At 36.9% G+C, this 20,926-nt stretch overlaps 1 protein-coding gene across 3 annotated transcripts in view; it reads left to right on the top strand.

Moving 5' to 3' along the window:
• UBE3D (ubiquitin protein ligase E3D) overlaps window positions 1–20,926 on the top strand; it is a 91,686-nt gene that overhangs the window by 38,481 nt on the left and 32,279 nt on the right. Inside the window, exons 9-10 of one of the 3 annotated variants that reach the window (XM_062488612.1) lie at window positions 7,323–7,461; window positions 7,961–7,987. In XM_062488612.1, the coding sequence (XP_062344596.1) occupies window positions 7,323–7,461; window positions 7,961–7,987 (166 nt within the window). Of the gene's footprint in view, window positions 1–7,322; window positions 7,463–7,960; window positions 7,988–20,926 lie in introns of those variants that run through there. The other 2 variants (XM_062488609.1, XM_062488610.1) reach the window with 2 other exon arrangements.

Below are 20,926 nucleotides of genomic sequence, written 5' to 3'. Positions count from 1 at the left end.
CCTTAAATAGCTTACAATGATCAAAGCATGTCAAGAAATTATAAAATAATTTCAAATGCATTAATAAAATTACTCTTGTTGAGATTCATTTGGAGTTGTTCAATGCAAACAAAATTATTTAATCCACTGTCTTTTAATGTACCTTTTAGTATAAGTTATTTAATCTGTGCTATGTATTGGAGTTAGAAATGAGAAAACTGCATGTGGAGTATGGATTTTAAATCATAAAAGCATTCATCAGAGCAAATAGCGTAATTTTAATTAAAAGGCGCTTTGAAATATTACAAGACCAGTTGATACCTCTTATGTCAGCCTGTCTGAAAAATATTATGACACTGGTATTCTGGTGAGGTTAAATCTGAATTTTCATTATAAGGCTTTCTTATTAGTATTAAATAACTTGCCCTTTTCAATTGGTGACACATTGAAAGTTCAAGAAGGGCTTACATTTTTGCAGGATAGGGTATTTTAAACGCAGTGAATTGTTTTTGCAGTGGATTGGTAGCTAACTTCTTTTTGTCTAGACTCCAGAATTGCATACTTTTTCCAGTCAAAGTATTCCTTACAGGAAAAAAGCTAGAAGACTGTTAATAATGAGCATGTCCTTCTATATGCAATTATTATAGTAATTTATAATTATGTAATTAAGTAATGTTCAATGATTTTTGTATATATAAATAATACACATTCTACATTAAAGTGTATGTACTATATGCTATATATATGATGGATTTTAGTGTATGGATTATATATCAGTAATTTTATAGAGAATGCTTTGCAAGTGAGATTATTTAAGACCATGTGGGAATACAGAGGTTCAGTTAAATTAATATTGTCTCTATAGTGACAGACTGAAAAAGAAAATGTTTAATACTTCAAGATGGAGCTTCTGTGTTGACCACTGTAGTACATTACAAAACTGCAAAGAGGCATGCTCTTATCTTTATGCCTTCTTACTTCCCTAAGTATATTGCTCTTCTCTTGCTCATTTCCTTGCAGGGACACCAGTGTGTTAAATTTCTGTTCTTCCATTTTTTTGTCTCTTATGAGAGATTCAATACTTATTGGTTTGGGATACCATGCCCCTAATAAGGATCCCAGGGAAAAAATTGCTCAAAACCCACACTTGACACTCCCAGCTGCTTAGGATGAATAATGAATGGTAGAATATGACCACAGGTGTTTGTTTCAGGATGGAAGCAGTGGTTCTACAAAGCAAGTTTTTTTTTCCAGAGGAATGTACTGTAGACTGTGAAGGTACCACACTTCTTAGTTGTCCATGTTACGTACATTTTGGTAAGAGTTTAGTAGCTAATGAGCAGGCATTGATATTTATGTAATTTTTAGATCACTGAAAGGATAATTAAAAGTATAAATAACTTAGCCTCCTGGTACATTAAGTATATAGACACATCATCAACCATAATTAAGAATTGTTTTTAGATTAAATCATTTTTACAAATAGTTATTTAATATAGCAGGTTTGTCCTTTGGTTCAGTAAAGTAATCTGTCATTTGTCTCAGAGCTGTAGCTTGTGGAAAGGGCGGCTTTAACAACATTGAGTGAACTCTGAGATTCAGGGCTGAGCTTCTGTCAGCTTTTATATTGGATTCTTAAACACAGGCTTGATTCATCAAAGCACTGAAGCTTCAGTTAACATCTCCTTCAAGAGTTTCACAGCATTTGGAGCCCTAAATGCAGGGCACATTTGCCTAGATCATAACTAATAAATTCTAGTTAGTACATTGCCTCAGCAACACTGGGCAGAGCACTGAGTAAGATCTTTTTCATTCGACCTGTGTCGACTACCCTCAGTTAGTGTATTTATAGAAGTAGCCTGCTATATCAGAGGTGATGATGGGGATGTGCTGGAAAGGAAAAAAAGTCCTTATCTGTTCCTCTTCAAAAGCGGACTTACTTTGTGTGTTGCTGAGACAGCTCAGTTGCTTTTAAAAGTGAATCTCAGGCACAGGGAAGGGTGATTACTGATAACTGTCTTTAGCACTGATGGAAGAGGCTTCTTTTGAAATAAATGCAATCTAGTTGGAAGTCTGGTTCAGTTTTTCAAAATCTTGTGAGAATCTTCGTCAGTTTTTCTTGAATTTGAAATGCAAAGTTTTCTTTTGCTTCACTGATGTACCATATATATTGCATTTTTCCATGAAGACTTATGATGTTATGGGTGGGTTCCATGACCTGATGGATGACTGTGTTAGTTTGCTAGTTCTTATATCAAGAAATTACGAAATAAATATACTTCATTATTTTGGTGTCTTAAAACTTGCTTTTAAGAATAATTTTGAAATGTTGTTCTAACCTACATAGACAATTCATTGGGATCAATTCCATAGTGAACACTGGACAAATACCATTCTCTGATGCATGGTGATTCAAATGTAAAACATTTTCTGAAAACATGGTGATCAATTATTTCTGCTAGAGAAGTAACTGTCTTATCTTTAATCTTATCTGAGTAGTTGTTTTCAAGTTTTGCTCCTTTCTGCTTTCAGAATTAATTGCTAGAATTCTAGAGAGCATTTGCGAATTTCCTTTTTTTTTTTAAAGAAATCAAACATTTCCCAGATTATTATCAACTGAACAACTTTGAAGATACCACTTCATTTTTTAAAACATTTTATATATACGACTGTGGGAGCTTTACTTTCGTAGCTGTATTTCTTTGACTGGTTATGGGACTGTGACAATCATATCATGTTCTAAATTTCTCCTTCAAATGGCCAGTTCCTTAGAGAAAGCATTGAAAAGGACAAGGGGGAAGATACTCTCAGCTTGTCATCTTTATTTCTTACTTGTTTGGAATGCTCTGTTCTGACAGTTTAGCACATAGTTGTTTCGCATCAGCATCTAGCCAAGTATCACCCTCCTTGAGTAGAGTTTTACTTCTTCACTTTCTGTACTACTTCAGTTCAATTCTGAATTGTATGCCAGAAATATGTTAAAATTTTATTAGCATTCATCGTATGTGGTTCTGTCCTTCTCAGAATGAAAGTTATGTGAAGGTTCCAATTATATCATTCTATCTTGCGTCTGTTCATTGTTTTTTCATGGGTGAGACTAATAGATATTTCTTAGATTGAACAGAAGGAGTTCTGAGTTTGAGGTTTCACCCTGATCTGCAGAGGCTGCATCTCAAGTTTGATTAACACTGGGGGAATCTCTGACTGTTGTTCTTACTGGGGATCAATTTCCATTATCATCAATCCTTCTTCCTGCCTCAAAATTTAAGATTTTTTTTTTAAGATTGTTTCACTCATCAGGGAGTATGACAGGCTCTGAAGAACATGTTTGCTTTGCTTTTAGTAGGTGATTTTGCTAGATAGAAATACCGTATTGTTAAATTAGTGGTCGTATTCTCCCAGGTAAACACCACCTGATTTGCTGGTGTATATGTTGCTGTGTTCCATTAGCAGCTTTTCTCTGTGGAGTAACTAATGTGCATTTCTTCTCAGTACTCTCCTGAAAATCAGGAAAGGATGAAACGTCCCCAAACCTAATATATTTGAGATATTTTTAAAGAAAATTTGGTTGAAATAAACTAAAAGGATTAATACAAGTTCTGGGGAAGAGTGGGATAAAGAAAAGAGAGAGGAAATGGAAAGAATGGAGTGACAGACAAAATGCTTAGAATTATTTGTGTTTTCTTGTTGGTGAGATCATTGAGAGACAAAACTGGATGATGATGGTGATTTACAGAGGTGGATTTATCATCCTGTGAAAAAAATCACTTTGGCTTGTCCTTTTCTTGACTCAAAGGGTGGTCTGAGTTTGGACCATTTTCCTGAGTATGTTTTCCTGCATCTTAACTCTTTTAAAGCCTGCTTTCTAAAGCTGACTCACACTTCCCTCAAATACTGGCAAGGCCAATAGGTAGTGGTGGGATGTTACATGTCATAAAATTGGTCTTGCACCCCACAATTACTTAGGGAATTTGTTTAGAATTTATGAATTTTGTTTAATAGTGAGGATTTATTTTTTTTTAATGTCAGACTGTGAAGTCCAGAATCTCAAGACTTCTTTGCAGTATAGAAAAGCTGAATTCATTTGCTGAAGGAAGATCAGCATTATTTCTGTCGTCAACCTCACTTTCCTCAAGCTTATGTCTTATCTCCCCCTTATTCCTTTCAGCCAGTTTAGCAAGCTGTGCTGTGATGTCTGGGAATTGTGCTGGGAGCTGATAGGCTGAGTTGTCCTCTGTGGCTGTTCACTCTCCTAAGGAGCATTATCAGCCAATCTACCTCTTCCAGTAAACAGAAAGCAAACAGTCTCCTCTCCTGTACTGGAAGTGAGACAACTCCCCTTATATAGAAATGCCATGAAATTAAGGTGAAAAACAGTGGATTCTTTGTGGTTTGTTTTGCTTTTGTTTTATGCATAGATGCTTTTCTCTACAATAAAGATTTTGGGAAAATACTTCTAAAAGCAACCGGGATAAAGAAGAACAAAGAGAAATGATCTAATAAAGCAGTGACTTCCCACAACCATTTGTGTTAAATGCTATGAAAGGGCAAGTCACAATGACTAATTCCTAACATGTGTGTTCCTGGAGCTGTAAATGCTGGGATATATATGTTTTGTTTGTAATAGGGGAATACAGTGGAATAATTTCAGGAAATACTAATAACTGAGCAATTAATAAGCAAGAATTGCAATATAATTAGGCTAAATGTCTTTATGCAAACCTTCTTTCCCTCAGACAAATCAACAGCCACAAAAGAAAAATCCCCAGTTTGGTGTTAGGGCTGTAGTAGTTGGACTTTAAAATGAGGCGGCATCTCCAAAAAATCCTTATATCAAAACACAAGAGTAGAATCAGGGTACTGATGTAAGTTGTGATGTTTTGAATATTGCTTGGAGTTCTGAAAAGTTTTTTGATGAAAGGGTGCTGATCTGTGGAAACACCTTCCAACCTTAGCATACCACCTTCAGTCTCCAAACTCTCTAGCTGTTTGAAGGTGCCTGCACAGTGCTTTGTTTAGACTTGCTGATTTCTGAAAAAGAAAGCCCCTATTTTGCTAGCTTCTCCTAAATTTTCTTGCATCACCAGATTGTAGAAAATGTAGAGAAAAGATTGAGTAAGGAACATCTATAAAGGTAAATTTCTAATTATGTGGGGAAATGAAGTTACCAAGTGATAAGGAAATGTAAAACTCCATTCTGGATTACAGTTAACAAGACTCCTTGGTTACTGATTACTTAGTGCTCATCATCTAACTTTAAGTGTTCCTCCTGGAACATTTATAGAATCATAGAATGGTTTGGGTTGGAAGGGACCTTAAAGATCATCTAGTTCCAATCCCCCTGCTGTGGGGAGGGACACCTTCCACTAGACCAGGTTGCTCAGTGCCCCATCCAGTCTGGAACTCTGAACCAGTCAGGGCTGCCTTTTCTGGGCATGGCCACTTTTGTAGTCTGTAGTCTTATAAAAGAATCCTGTTTCCATTCAACAGAGACATAGTATTTGTGACTTAACTGAAGGCTTGTACCTTCCAATAATGAAAATACTTCAGAGCCTCTTCTAAACATCCAACCTTCCTGTCCTAGTGGGCAGTTAGGGTTTTAATAGTAGCTTTTACAACTTTTCCAGATCCGTGAAGTGTCCAGTGAGATACTACATGTTATAAAGGCTGATAATGTGTGGGAAGTTTTGGCCTGTGCCCTTTGGTATGGTCTCAGACATGTTGGAAATGTTAAATAATGCATTGCCATTAGAAGAACCAGGGGCTGTCTTCCTCCTCTTTACCATGTAAAGCTTAGACCTTCTTTTGTCAAGATGGCTCGTTCTGATGAGGTTTGAGAAAGGAAATTATGTATTTGTTAATCTAGATGTGAAATTATTCTCTTATTGTGGGGACGAGAAAAAAAGAAAAAAACCCACTTATTTTTAGGGAAGTGAAAGTCCCTCTGACATTCTGTGTATTATAGGTCTTGCTTCCATGTATCAAAGCAGAGTTGGATTCTTATATACACAGATAAATTAGGAAGGAGAAAAAATGTAAATATTAGAAAAGAAAAAAGCAAAGAGTTGAAATTCAAGTCACCAATTTCAGACAAAAGGAGGTAAGAAAGTGAAAGTACACCCACTGTTCGAATAAAGATATGTAAATTATGTTAAGTAGGACATCTTCTAGAAGAACTCAGAAGGTGCTGTGTATAAAAAGTGTATATGCAAGCCTGTGTGTGTAAGAAGCAAGACTTTACACAGAATCATTGGGTTTGGGAGACCTGAGAGAATGAGAACCACCCAGGATGACACAGATTCTTATTTGCTCAGTTTTTACCATGCTGAATGCTGATGTCCCAAGTGTCTGAAACAAACACAGCTATTTCCAGAAAGTACATTAAAACAAACTGATATGTTCACAGGCAGTGGTTCAGTCAGAAGAGCTGGAGGAATTTAAACGTGAAAGCCAATGCTAAGATTATTTATTAAAATTTTGAAGTCTTGGACAGGGAAGGGTATCAAGCATTGTCTTCCAAAGTGTTGCACTTAGGTCTGCTGAGAATAAATGGCATTCATCTTACCTAGGAGCACATGATATAACCTACCCAGACAAAGTTATTAAAGTAACTGGATCACTGCTCAGTCTCTCAGTTTGTGTATTATGGAAGAAATAAGCCTGAACTATAGCAAGCAGAATACTCTTGTGTTTTGAGTAAATCTTGTTGAACTAATCTTGTTCCTTAACATTGGATAGTGGGAACAGTTTGTAGGAATATGCTTCTGGAATGTTGTTTCTATGAGTAACTCATAGAAATCTTAACTCTTTTAATACATCCAAATGTTTAAAATGAACTGGGATTGAGTTTTGCTTGGTATAGACTGTTAGTAAGTTTCCAGTGAGCATCATGAACATCAGTTTAAAATGATGCCTGACCTCCTGTCTTTTCATAATTGGATGGAATCTTTCTTTCTAGAAACAAAATTAGAAATGGAGGCATTATGTACTGCGAAGAATACTCTATGAGTAATATCATTATATAATGTGAAATTACCAGTGACGGATGAAGTTTTGTTCAGAAGTAATGAAGCTTTGAATTGGAAACATGAGTGATTTTTTCTAAAATATGCTAAGTTTTCCTTTCACATTATGTATCTTTTTGAAAAATATTGGTGGTATGGTTAAGAATGTACTTTATGTAAATATACCATTTTTCTGGTAAAACACACTGATCTGTGACTTTTACAGGGAAAATATGAAGGGAATTTTTTATCACAGTTTTTATTACAGTTTTAATACTTAGTTTAAACTTATGGTTTAGATATATTTTAAGAAAATGAAGACTTTTTTTAACTCTACAGGCTTGCTGATGCATGGGAAAATGATATGGGAGTTCATCCTTTAAAGTTTCCATCAGAAACATGTTTGGAATTATTGCTGATACTGGGTTCGAGTACCAAATCTCTGCCACCTTCACTTCGATGCATGAACTCTTTTCAGGTAAGGAGCAGCTTCTGTTTCAGTATAAAGGTGTTACTTTTGGAAAAAGAGAGATCCCTAGGGGCCATAAACCCTTTCAGAGGGTTTGTTTTCTGTAGTTGCATGACTCTCCATTATATTAGAATGTAGACCAAGGTGGAAAATACCACTGGATTTTTAAACAGTTCATTACGGTTTAAAATTCAAAGAAATTTCATCAAACTTAGGCTGCAGTAGCTAGAATAATTTTTTTAAAACCTTGTGGGCTTAAAAAAATCTCAGCAAAAAATTAAAGATTTCCAGTGGTGAAAACATTCTTCTGTACATTACTTTGGAAGTTCTCAGCAATCATAGAAATTTTCCAAAGGGAATGCTGCAGGAATGTTAAAGTGCGATTTTCATTTCTTTTATCATGTGGTTTGAGAGTATGATTTTTACAAATACAATAGACACAACTGAATTCATGATGATATGACATAACAACTCAACCTTTTTATGATGCTTCTGTATTCCCTTGTAGTTACACAGTCTGTCGGTTGAGTATTGATGCAAATCTAAAGTAACCAGCTGTTGAGCAGGAAGTGTACTGAGTCTGTGTTTCTTCTGACAGCTATAAAAGAATCATCATCTTAGTGGGACTGAGTGTCCTTAAAGTTTCTAACATGAAATCAGGTTTCTTATATTTGTCCATATTTCCTGTTTGTACTTAAGGCACATCTAATTAGTGTTCCTGAGTTATGTTTACTGAGAAATAGTCTTTTTGTAGATTTTGAAGCCAAAAAAAAAGTTGTAAAACAAAATCAAGTAATCGACTTCAACAGAGTTACATTGACGTACAGCTGCTGAAAACTCCTGTTTTAGGAAATAGGTACCTACATTGTTTCTCACTTTGCATTTCGTGTGCTTGGAAACAGGGAATCAGTACATGGTGATCACTTGGGTACAGCAGCAGCCACTGATCGCTTCAATGTTATTTTAATACCCAAGGCCAGAAATGTTATTGGGTTGTACATTCACAGGTCATAAAATTGAAGAATCTCCTGGATGCCAATAGATAGCAGTAATATAAATTTCAAGGACTAGCCAGCAGTAGTTTTCCACGCAGTTGAGTAGTCTGTGTTTCCTATTAAGAAGTGAACATTTTGGTTGTCTAATCCAAGAGGATGTATTCCTTGTCTCTTACATAACCACTAATCTGTGGTAAAGTCTTCCCTGCTTTACCCATGACAGGTTAAATAGGAGTCTCTTCCTGTATGCTGAGGCTGTATGTCCTGTATTGTTTCTGTGCATACCCAGTCCCATGTTGTGTATTTGGGATTCCCTTTGATTTGTGTGTGGGGTAGAGGTAGGAAGTGATCAGTGTCTGTCAACTGGTATTTTTACCTCAGAGTACACAAAATATCAGACTATTCCTTTTTTCCTTGGCTGACTCTGCACAATTGTGCTTGATTGCTCCTGGGTAATTTTAGCTCTGTGAGACTGTCTCTGTGAAGAAACCATTGCCCTAGAAGCACATGGTGCAGGTCCTGGAAGCATAGGGTTATGTCAGCCATAGGGTGGGACATCCCCATGCATGCCATGGAGACCCTCTGGCCATGGCCTTTCAACCCCAGATTTCTGTGGAGCAGATGAAAGCAAATAGTGCTTTGCTAAGCTCATTTACTGAGCACTGGCCTGCACAGTTCATGGTTTTCCTGCCTGCGTGCCAAAGTTGACCATCTGACATCTGACAGGATCTGTGGTCCTGTTTTTCACAGCAACACACTTTGCAGTTTTTGAAAAGCCCAAGTTCAGAAACCTGTTCTCTTAAGATAATATTCTATTTTGCCAAGTGGGAGGAAAGGAAAATAGCTTTTTTGATAAAATTCTCTGACTCCAACTGTCACTCTCCTTGGCAGACAGTCGATATCACCAAGAGTTTGTCCTAGAGGGCAAACACTGTCCAGTAAAATACTATTTTATTTATTTTTATCCCTTTAAACCTTGTTTGGATCTCAGTAAGTGAATCCATGAAGCAGAAACAAAGTTTGCCCAAGCTTTTCCCCGATGTTTTATAATGGTTTGCCAGCCTTGTAGTTGTTTTCGCCTTTTTTTTCTGGCTTGCTTCTTCTTGTTCAGCAAATACTAGAATTACAGATCCTAGTTTTTCTGTACTTTTCTTGGAAAAAGTTGGCAAGATCTGAAGAGAGCTTGAATAGTGATACTAAATTGTGCTGTTGCCTGGGCATAAGATCACGCTGCATCCAAAATAGTGCAGCTTGTGAGCCAAAAAGGGAATAATAAAAGGGCACTAATTGAAAACTGATATTTCATGTATCTTAATGGGGTAATGGCAAAATGACAAAACTAGTTATGCTTTATTTTGGGGTGGACCTTTATGTGGCAGTTGTCTAGAAAAATTCAAAACATTTTAATTCTATGTTACAATAAAACTTGTATTTGAACTGGAAATAACTGCAGAGTTCCCTGTTATCTACACAGTAGAACAGTGGCAGCTTGTTCAGCAGAGGCCAGGCTCTTCAACTGAATGCTGGAGGAATTAGAAGGAAAAAATTGACCTTAGAAAGTGCCAAAGTTTTCTCCTTTCATATATATGTTTCCACTGTTGGATATGTGGTGAGGAGTTAAATGGACCACTGCTTTCTACTGGTGCTTTGCTTTATGTTTTCATGAAGCATTTGGAAATGTATCTTAACAGGCAGCTTTAATGTAATGATCTAGAAGTTACAGTTTAACTCTTGATACCCCATCATGATAGCTTTTAAAAATCCAATTTTTTTTTTTAAATTAGGTAACCAAAAATTATCTCATCGTCACCCACGCTTTCTGAGAATGTATTTACCCTCTCCCAATTATATTACAGTACTGCAGTGTTGACAAGCCAAAATTTTAGTTGGTATGCATCTGCACTGGATGATGCTTAGGCTGTAAAAAGCACAAAGGAAATCTGCTTAGTTGCTAATAATCTGTAATAAACTCGGTTCTGCCTGGTGCACTGGAAGTACTCTCTGGGACTAGCTTAGCAGACTCTGTATCAGTGCTGAGACATAAATTACATTTTATTTTCCATTGGTGTGCTACTGCTTAGTAACATAATATTTGAAATCACTTTTCAATTCTGTTTTGACCCTGTAAAGATCTTTCAGTGTGATTTATGTTGCTAGAGGAGCCCGGAAGAGGAGAGCAGCAGCAGACTGTGCTACATAGCTACATAGCTCTGCTGAGTTTAAGATGCTCACTACGGCCAGCTTATAAATTTCGCAGGCTATTGAGCCTAGCTACTAGGTTGTCTTTGGCTCATCTCTCATTTCACCTGAACAATTGCAGTGACATTTTTTGGTGGACTAGAGAGAGTAAAATCTTAGGAAGTTTGAGCCTGTAAACTCTGAAGGACCAAAGTGGATAGACTGTTTCTTGCTGGTTGATGGCAGCTCCCGGGTTTGCTGGAGAACACAGCTTTTCAGCCCTGATTTGTACCTTCCCAGGCTTGTAATCCCTCACCCATCCTAAGGATTTGTCAGATCAAGGTAATAGGATTGACTGAGGCACTTGATACTTACCCTGGAGCCATGAGAAAAGCAGTAAGAAGGGAGAGAGGAGTTTGCTACTAGAAAAGATTAATTTTTTTCAGTTTGCTTTTGCTCTGAGCATTGTTTTGCCACTTTCTCTTCAGCTCCATTACACTGCACGGAAAGCTGTGTTACCTTATTAAACACTCAATCTGTATGGCTGTACACCCACCTGAGCTGTCAGCCCTTTGCTTTTGCAATGGCTGGGCTTTATTTTGTGTATTATTCTTAATACTTGCAAACACTTGTAGCTAGCACCCACTTGAGTTATCATGTACTTTATCACAGAACTGTTCAGCTGCTACTTCTCAGCACAGTCTCAGAGGCTCTGTTGGTATTTCAGAGCCTACAGCACAAAACAGTTAACACAGAGAGATGCTTTAAAGTGACAAGTAATCTCTGCTGTGTTTTTCTAACCTTATCTCATCTTTCTCTGAATTCAAGCACAGTGAACAGAAAATGTCCTGGATATTGAATTCTTATGATGATATATGGGGCTGTTGAGCACATTTTCTCTTACTTCCTTTTTTTGGGAAACCAGGCATTTTACTTGCCCTATCAAGACACTATTCATAAGGCCACAGACTGTAAACAACCGTTTTCAGAGTTAAACAGATCGTGGTTTTATTTTTACTTTTACAGTTGTGTGAAATTGAAGGAAGATTGTGATTAAGAGCTGCTGAGCTGTTTCAAAATTTTGTTGCAAATAGCTCTTCATAGTTTTTGGAGCTGCACCCAGTACCCCTGGTAGTTTTCAGCACACTGTTTGCTTTGGTTAAGATGAGGGAAGCCACTGTTTAAGAAAAAAAACAAAAACAAAAAAAACCCTCCCTTCTGTCATTTCAGTAGGAATCCCTAGTGGTGTCTCTAAAGGGAAAACTCATTTGCAGTTATTTTGCTTTCAGAAAAGAATGAAAACCCAAGGTTTCTCACAGAACAGCTTGTCAAGTTCTCTGTCATTTAGTCTCTTAATACAGTGCAGGAAACTTGCTAAAGACAACAGGTTTAGAAATACAGACTATGAGTTGCTCAGAAAATATAATAATGAATAAATACAGTATTCATAATAGTATAGTACCTCAGTATATGAGTATCAAAAGGGACCTGAAAAACAAAATATAAAATTACTACTGTCTGTCAGGTCTACACTTGGTCCAAACTAGTGTCCCTTGATATTTGGTGGGTTTTAATATCGATAACTTTTAATTATTTTATGTGTCTCTATATATATATGAAAAGCAATTTCAAAATCATTTATTGCAAGAAGTTACCTGAAGATAACAGATGCACCTGTGTCTTCTGGCAGTCCTTTTTGAAGCTAACAGCTGAGTAAAATTCACAAAAATCTCTTCAGCTTTTCCATTTGTTCTGGGTATTTGGAGCTAGAGAAGATACATGTATTCTTTTAAGCTGGATTCCACTCTTTTGGAGCACTGTCAAACAGCAGCAAAGACAGGACAAATATACAAGAAAAGAAAATATAAAGAGTGAAGGAATGACTTTCAAAATATTGTGTCTTTTGTTAAACTATCATAAAAAGGAAAAGTGTATAAATGAATTTATGCAGTAAAATGGCTTATTATCCCTTCAGACATTTTTTTTTAAAATCACAGGCTATTACTTGCCTAGTGAAGATCTCCCACAAAATGAATTATAGGTCTGAATATGTATATTCTGTAGTATTTCATAGACAAAAGATGAGTTCCTAGATACTGTACAAATTTTTTAAAAATATTTCTCTCAGGCTTGCAACTGCCTATGTCTCTGGAACTTCTGCATTAACATTGACAATATTATGAAGTAGCCACTGAAAATACATTGTAATCTCTGTTTAAATACAGTCATCATGTTTGTTTTCCTTAGCAGACCAGTTCTACATACTGTAAACTACAGTGAACAAACCCAGAGTATTTAGTGCCAGCCTCTTTTTTGGGTTAGCATAAAAGTGCCTGTGATGTGCCTTTTGTAATTTTGACTAACTCAGATTTCCAGGATGACACAGAATGGATTTTTTTCTGTTTGATTTGTGATTATTATGCATAAGTTTTTAAGTTTAATTTCCAACTATTTATTTTAAACAGGAAAGAAGTACCCAAACCCTATATGTGAAAGCAGATGTTGTTTTTTAAAATATACATACAAATATTTCAGCATCTTTTAAATAAAAGAACTTATAATGTGTATATTTGGGTGTTTTTTCATGTTTGTCTGCATTTAATAAGAGCTGTAATAAATCTATTGAAACACTGCAGAATAATTAGGAAAAAAAATATAAAACTGCATGAACAAATTAAAATATAAAATTCTGAACAAATGCTGCCAAGAGCAAATGATATTAAGAGTTAGTGTTTCTGTGACAAATCTGAATACTTCTTTGCAGAACTATAGAGATTTTTATGTTTAAATAAGAAATTATTATTTTGTCTGATGCTTAATTGTTCGCTATTGAGTTAATTTATGTTATGTCACTCAAGTTATCTTACTTGGTGTTCACTGTAAGATATCTTTTAAAAGCATCTCTGGTGTGTTCAGGCATATGTCTTGGACATTGAGACTATCCCTTTCTTTTGTTGTTAACCTCAGTCTCAGAGGGAACAATTTTTTATTTGAACAATAATTAGTATTTTTATGTCCTTGTTGAATATGTACCAAAAATGTTTCATACTGATTCTGCATACACTTTATTAAAGCATAATGTCTCCTGGTTGAGAACTCTTCAGCTCTGTATATGCAGGAGCTTATTGAACAATGTCCATATGTCCTTATGTGTCCCTATATGACTCATCCATATCTGCAGCACAGACTCACATTTCTAGGCTATGGTTTTGTGATATCTGTGGCTGCTTTGGACATGCTGATGGGAAGGTATTATTTTCCTTATCTAATATGTGGCATGGCTACATTTCCTTTAATGGGAAGGAGCTGCCCATTTATATTGGCCTGAAACAGAATGAAATCAATCATGTGCAAACCTAAGCTGAAGCTATGAATGGGAAAAAGTGCAAGCCAAGATTACTTGTGGAAGCACAAAATTTTGTGTTTGTTTCAGTGCTCAGTGGTGGAAAATCATAACCTTGACAGTGGCCCTAAACTGAGATTCAAAATTTGTCATCAGTTTCTTGGACAGAGTAAATGGTTCTTCCAAGGCAATTCTCCATCCAGTAAAGAGGAACTCAGAGAGCATGAGCCTGCACTTATCATAAACAGAAGTGGATTCAATTACAAAAAACCCATAAGCTTCAAGTAAGAAGCAGTGAACATGTAGTATGCAGGCAAGTGCCTCCTCTGGAAGTATGGTTTCCTGCTCCTTGAGAGGGAGGATCTTCTGGAAGAGCAGCTCATTTCTGTGCAATTCCCTTTGCCTAGAATATGGCAAAAACCACCTGCTACATAAGCATCTGGTAATACAATTCAAAGGAGTTTTCCTAGAAAAGATGCTAAAATATGTCATTGTGGGGCTTTTATCCTGGTTGCCCACCAAAGCTGCTTTATCACTCCCCTCCTCAGCTGGACAGGGAAGAGAAACTACAATGAGCAGCTCATGGGTCAATGATAGGACAGGAGAAAATCATTCACCAGCTACTGTCATAGGCAAAACAGATTTGACTTGGGTACATTAATTGAATTAGCTAACAATCAAATCAGAGTAGGATAATGAGAAGTAAAACCAAACCTTGAAAGTGTTTACCCCAAGACCTCCCTTTTTAGGTTGAACTGTATTCTCAATTCTTTAAGAGCTCCTACTAGTGGTGCAAGGATCAGGAGTATGGGGGCTATGGTCAGTTCATCACATTTTGTCTCTGCTGCTCTTTCCTTCTTAGGCAGAGGACTCTCATACATTTCCCCTGCTCCATTGTGGGTTCCCTCCCATGGAAGACAGTTCTTCATGGATTTCTCCAAAATGGACCCTTCCCACATGCTGCAGTTCTTCATTAACTGCTCTATTGTGGGTCCCTTCCGTGGGATGCAGTCCTTCAGGAACAGGCTGCTCCGGTGTGGGTTCCCCATGGGGTGACAAACCCTGCCAGCAAACCTGCTCCAGTGTGGGTTCCTCTATCCACAAGTCCAATCGGGAGCCTGCTCCAGTGCAGGCTTCCCACAGGGTCACAGCATCCTTCAAGCATCCACGAGGTCTGGCACAGGTTCATCCAGGGGCTGCAGGGGAACCTCTGTACCAGTATCTGGAAAACCTCCTCTCTTCCTTCTTCACTGACCTTGGTGTCTGCAGGGCTGTTCCTCCCACATCTGCTCACTCCTCTCTCCCAGATTGTTAATCAGGCTTTTTTTCCCCTTCTAAAGTTTGTTATCCCAGAGGCACAACCACCACCCATGATGGGCTCAGCCTTGACCAGGTGTGTGTCCATCCTGGAGCCAGCTGGCATTGGCTGTGTCACACATGGGGGGAAGTTCTGGCAGTTTCTCACACAAGCCAGACCTGCAGCCTCCTGCTATCAAAACCTTGCCATGCAAAACCAATACAGTCGTTTACCATTTAGATGTGAATGTAAAATTAATTGCAGGCATCCAGTTTAGAGGGTGTGGTATAGCCTGTGAATAAACTGCTTGAAAGGAATGAAGACGGAACTAATTGGGAATGAAAATGCCTGATTGGTGCCACTCTTTTTTTCTATTCTGGTTTTCATCTATTGTGAACTTTCTGATTTTTCCAGACAACTCTGAAATCTGAAAGTGTAGTTTTTATGTCCTAATGATCAAGTAGTTGTGTAGGCAGTATACTATTGAACAAAAGCTGAGAGTTTGTCTTTATCAATAGGCACCACACTGTGGAAAAGACAAATACCTGTGTTTTATGTACCTGAATATATATAAAAAGGAGTCTTATGGGAGGTCTGATGTACTATTAGAAAATCCATTCCTATTTATTAATTGAGGCTGTTTGTTACTGTGAAACAAGCTCTGCTCAAAGGATATATGGACTTGTGCACAACTGAATACTTCAATACGTGTTCAATGTGGTTTGTATAAGGCTGCTTCTCTCCAAAACCTTGGCATCTCTAAGATAATCTTAGCTCTACTCAGATTGCAATTAATAGCTTGATTTATGTGAAGTGAAAGTGTCAATATTGTAGCTAAAAATGTGCAGAAATCATATTATCAGCATCAAAGAGCTCTTTTGCTTTAAAAATAACACTGAGTCATTGGATGACAATGTTTCCATAATGGAGGATTCCCTGATAAGTTCATGTTATGCCATATGTTTTGTGAATGTGTGTTGTTATGGAAAGCTACAACAATATTCATTTCCATTAAGAGTCTGGATGGAAGCTTTGAAGATACTTGAGGAGTCCAGAAAACTCTGCAGAATAAAAGATGCAATTTATAAGGATGATTCTTACTAGGTTTAAAAGTGCTTTTAAAATTGATGGACACAACTCTCTTAGACTTCAGCTGGAATAGATATGATATTATCACAGATTACAGGATTTTGAGGAATCCTGAGGGAGGTTGTCAGTAAATTCTAGCATTTTGTTAACAGACAGGTCAGCTTGCCAAGGCACTTAGAGCAACTCGGGAGTGTTACACGTTTCAGAGTTGGAAACAGTAATAATGTCTTCAAGGAGACAAATGGACAAATATACAGAAGGCTGTAAACCCAGAGCATAATAATTGAATCGATGACTTGACTGTGATAAAGTACATGGTGGACGAAAAGGAAGAGGGCTGTTAAGTTCTCTTCTTTTTATTGTCAGTTGAAAATGAGTCCGGAATGGATCTTTTGGTGAAGAAGTCAGTAATGCCTCCAGCAAGAAACACACAATTTGCCTTCCCTCAGAAGCAGAAGTCCATCATTCTGTTGCAATGTCAGTAAAGCAGTGTGCTCTAAATCTTTGTGCTTAAATCACAGGCCTGTTCCAGGGGTGGTGGCTGATGACTAATGGTACTGCTTGAAAGCTTCTGCTTCTCAAGGAAGAAAACTCTGTTTGGATTTTAGGAAAGCTGGAATGGGCAGAAACATGGCATGGGGGAACAGGTCAGATCACTGTCTGCCCAGGGGCAGGGAGGGACATGAAGGGAGGTGTAAGAGATAAAATGGACCAACTACCCTTTTACTAGGCTGGTGATGTTTCTGTTGACATACGCCAACACAACTGTGACTGGCCAAAAAAAGGACAAGATTGTTTCTATAGCCTCTAAATTGTTTGCTGCTTTGATCTGTAAAAAAGTTAAGTTGTGTGAATAGTTCTTTGTAATAACTCCACTACTTTTGAATTAAGGGAGGCTGGTTTACACATGGGAGTGTGTGCAGATATCTCAGCCAATGCATTTTATAGAGTTCCTAAAATAAAATTTGGAATATTCCCGTGGGAAGAAAGAGAAAGGCAAAAGGGTATAAAGGCATTAACACAACCTACTGAAATAAGGAGACTGTTTAGCATCCAATAGAAAGCTGTTATGCCTTGAGGTGAAATGTGGCAACCATTTAACAATATGTAGAAAAAGTTGCAGAAATCTGAAGATGCCCTAGCTAAGATAACAGGGAGTGTTGGGTGGGCAGAATGTGATTGCTGTTTGGACTTTTGCCAGACATTTTGGTTAAAATTTCTTCATCAGTCTCCCAGAAGCTTGACAAGTAAAACAGGAAGTGATTCTACCTTATGGAAGAAAAGAAAAAAATTATCCCTATATAGCTAATGTAAACTATAAAAGCGTGGTGTATAGAGAAAGAGACTATTTTAAAGCACCAGTTCCCAGTCTCCATTACTTTTGTGAGCTGTGGCATTGTGGATTGATGAAACCAGATCAGGGAGCTATATTTCTTCTGTTGCTTTTAATGAGCTTGAGTGTTATATGGAAAATAGAAGGGAAAAAAAAGTATTAAGCACCTTGGCATGGAAAAGGATCTTGCCCAAAAACTTGTACAATTGAAGATGTTATTTTAATCGTACTGACTATTTTGGCTACTCAGTCCGCTTCCAACTTCTTCCACAATGCCTGCCATTTCTAAATATTATTCTGAAAATGACTGAACATTGTACTGTTCAGATGTTCTCACTTTCTGTGACTGGTACTGCTGACCCTCGTTCTGCTTCTTATCAATAACTATATACCAGCATAATTCAGCTTTAAATAAAAAGTTTTCTTGCTGTTGATGCTCCAGTCTTTGACACATTTTTTTATTTTCATATGTCCCACCAAATGAAAAAAAGGCTATTACTGTGTAATGGGGGGTGACTAGCTAACATATTTCTTTCTTAACTCACCAGAGAGCCTGCTGCTGACTTTTTATTTCATATTTTCATACAAAGTCTATTTCATTTATCATTTGCCAGATTTTCAGAAGTTAAATTCTAGGACTGTCTTGTTTCCCAATATGTGAACCACTTTGAGTTTGACACACTCATGAGTTTCCATGTTACTTTCTCATTTTTATTAGATACAAGTTTACTTTGCTTCCATGCCATTGATGAGCAGACTGCTCTATAATTCTTACACTCTTTCCTTGTTCAGAAACTAACTTTTTATGCTTACAGTTATCTAATTGTATTTGCCTCTTTTCTGGTAAGACTTAAAATCTGAGGCTGGAGGTGGGGGGGAGCAATAGGTCTTTACTTCCTTCTTTGTAGCCAAGTAGAATCAATTTTAATTCTTAAATTAAAAATAAAAGGTCTACTGAGCACACAGAAATCCTCATAAACTTTATACTTCAGTTTGCCTTCTTACACAGAAAGGAAATGCATTTTCAGATGTATTTTTGTGGAGCAGTGGCTAGTGACTAGTTAAATGAATCAAAAGCGTCTATTCTGCATGATAGTCCTGAGGATATATTCCATTAAGTGACTGCTTTTTCTATTTTAAGGTAGAATGTATAATGTGACTAAGTAATGTCTGTAAAACTTGCCTTGTTCTGTTCTGTAAGTTTTTACATGTCTGAGCTATATGGCTCAATGTTAAGATTGATTTTGAAAGACATGCTGAGTCTTATTCTACATTTTTTAAGCCACTCCTGTATGAGGAGGTTGGGGAGAGACCATTCTCCCATTTGCCTGGTAATTAGATCATCTTCTGAGGACTTTAGCACTCAACAAGGTTGTATCCACAACACTAGATTTAGATGAAGCAGAGCTCCAATTCCACCTGGAAATGATTGTGCTCCTGTAATTCAGTTAAAAGGAACTATCAGAAGTGAGACAGTATTTATGTATTTTTTAAGTGTAGCTCAGAAGCTGGAGAAAACCCTGGTGACACTTCATAGCTAATCATTTTATGTAAGCCTTGCCTGCAAAGGCAGAGCATGCATTCCTAATGCAAAACAATGAAGAAGTCAAGTGGGACTCTTTTACAGCAATACTGATACTGGTTAAAGTACTAATGCTTACTGAAGTACAGTGTTACTGTTGGATTATACTCCTTTCCCAACCTACATTCAGATAATTTACAAAGCATGTGAATGCCTGATCAAATCTTCCAAAATTATTCTCAAAACAACCCCGTAATATTTTTTTACAACAAAATGCAAGTCATGGAAAAAGAATTTAATGTAAATATATTACCTTAATCTCTTATGCCACTCTGTTTATGCAGAAGTGACTTGTCCGTCCTGTTTTCACCATTCCAATAAAAATGGCCAGGACTCTGGATTACCTAGAGTTCTCATTCAAATGAACAAATGCTGAGTGGATTTTTTTTAAGTTAGGCAATCATTAAGGGTGTCCACCTGAAGACTTAGGAGCCTTTTCCTCATCTTGTAAGCTTAAAAATTCTAGTGGTGGTTCCTCAGTGGTGGCAGCTTTGCTTTAATTAGTTTGTGTGGTATTACAGAAATGCACCCGAAGCGTTTGTGGTGATAACTCAACAGCGTAGGCAAGGACCTGAACCTTTTGAAGTTAATATCAAAACTCTCTTTGACTTCAGTGGTGCAGAACTGGCCTGCAAATGAATAAACCAGCCAGCTGGATATTTTGTAGAGAAATAATTATTGCAGACTCTGAAAGTTCCTCATTAACACTATTGCATGTGAACTTTGCAAGCAAATGCTTGAAGCTAATCTCTGATATTTGTTAGACAAGCGAATTAATAGTGGTGGCTGCTGGTTCATGCAGAGGGTTCTCTGTTGGTTTTTTTTATCCTTTATTTGAAGACTTCAATCAGTATAAATGATTTAAAGGCCTCACTCCACTAGATGGGGAAAAGATGCTTGTAATGTAGTACTTGCTTACACTCTGCAGTTATTGATATGATGTAATATTTTTTCACTTGGGTAAGTATAGATTTTGAATAAAAGAATTTAATTAACGCTGAATAAATGTTCCTCATAAGGGGAAAATTCTCTATTTCTATTTCATTAATGCTTCATGCTTCTAGCAGTTAACTAATTTAATTTTACTCCTGGTGTTCAAGGTCTGTGCTTTTCTTTCCTTCTGTTTTTCAGTCTTTCTGTGTTTAAACAGGCTTTATTTGTGTTTTATAGTTGGGAAGAGAAGATGAGCCAGAGATAGAAGATAAGAAAAAGTGCAAAGAACTTTTTTCCTTTAGTTGGACTTTGTCTAATGCACAGTGAGCATGTATTTATGACTGTGCATAAAAAAATGTGTAATGTAAAAAACGAAATAGGTTTTTGGAAAGATCCCTGGGATTTAAACATTACAAAGCCTATTTTTCAAAGCAAGATAAGGGACAATTAATTATTTTAAATAAGTAAAGGTAGGGAGGATCAGTCACATTATAAAAGTAACCTTTGGACATGCAAGCTACCATGCTCATTTAATTTGGCTTAGTAAGGAAATTTAGGGTTTTGGAGATCAAAATCCCTTTTGAGAGTTTTTAGTTGTGTATGCAGTACAATAGAATTTTGTATAAAATGCTTAAATTCAGGATACAAAATGAGTGAAATGGTGTGGCTGGTGTTCAAAGTGAATTAAAAATATCTGTTCATATTGTATGTCAAGCATCAGGGG

This window comes from Cinclus cinclus, chromosome 3 (genome assembly GCF_963662255.1).
Source record: "Cinclus cinclus chromosome 3, bCinCin1.1, whole genome shotgun sequence".
Classification (NCBI taxonomy): Eukaryota; Metazoa; Chordata; class Aves; order Passeriformes; family Cinclidae; genus Cinclus; species Cinclus cinclus.
This window is presented reverse-complemented; position numbering and strand designations above follow the sequence as displayed.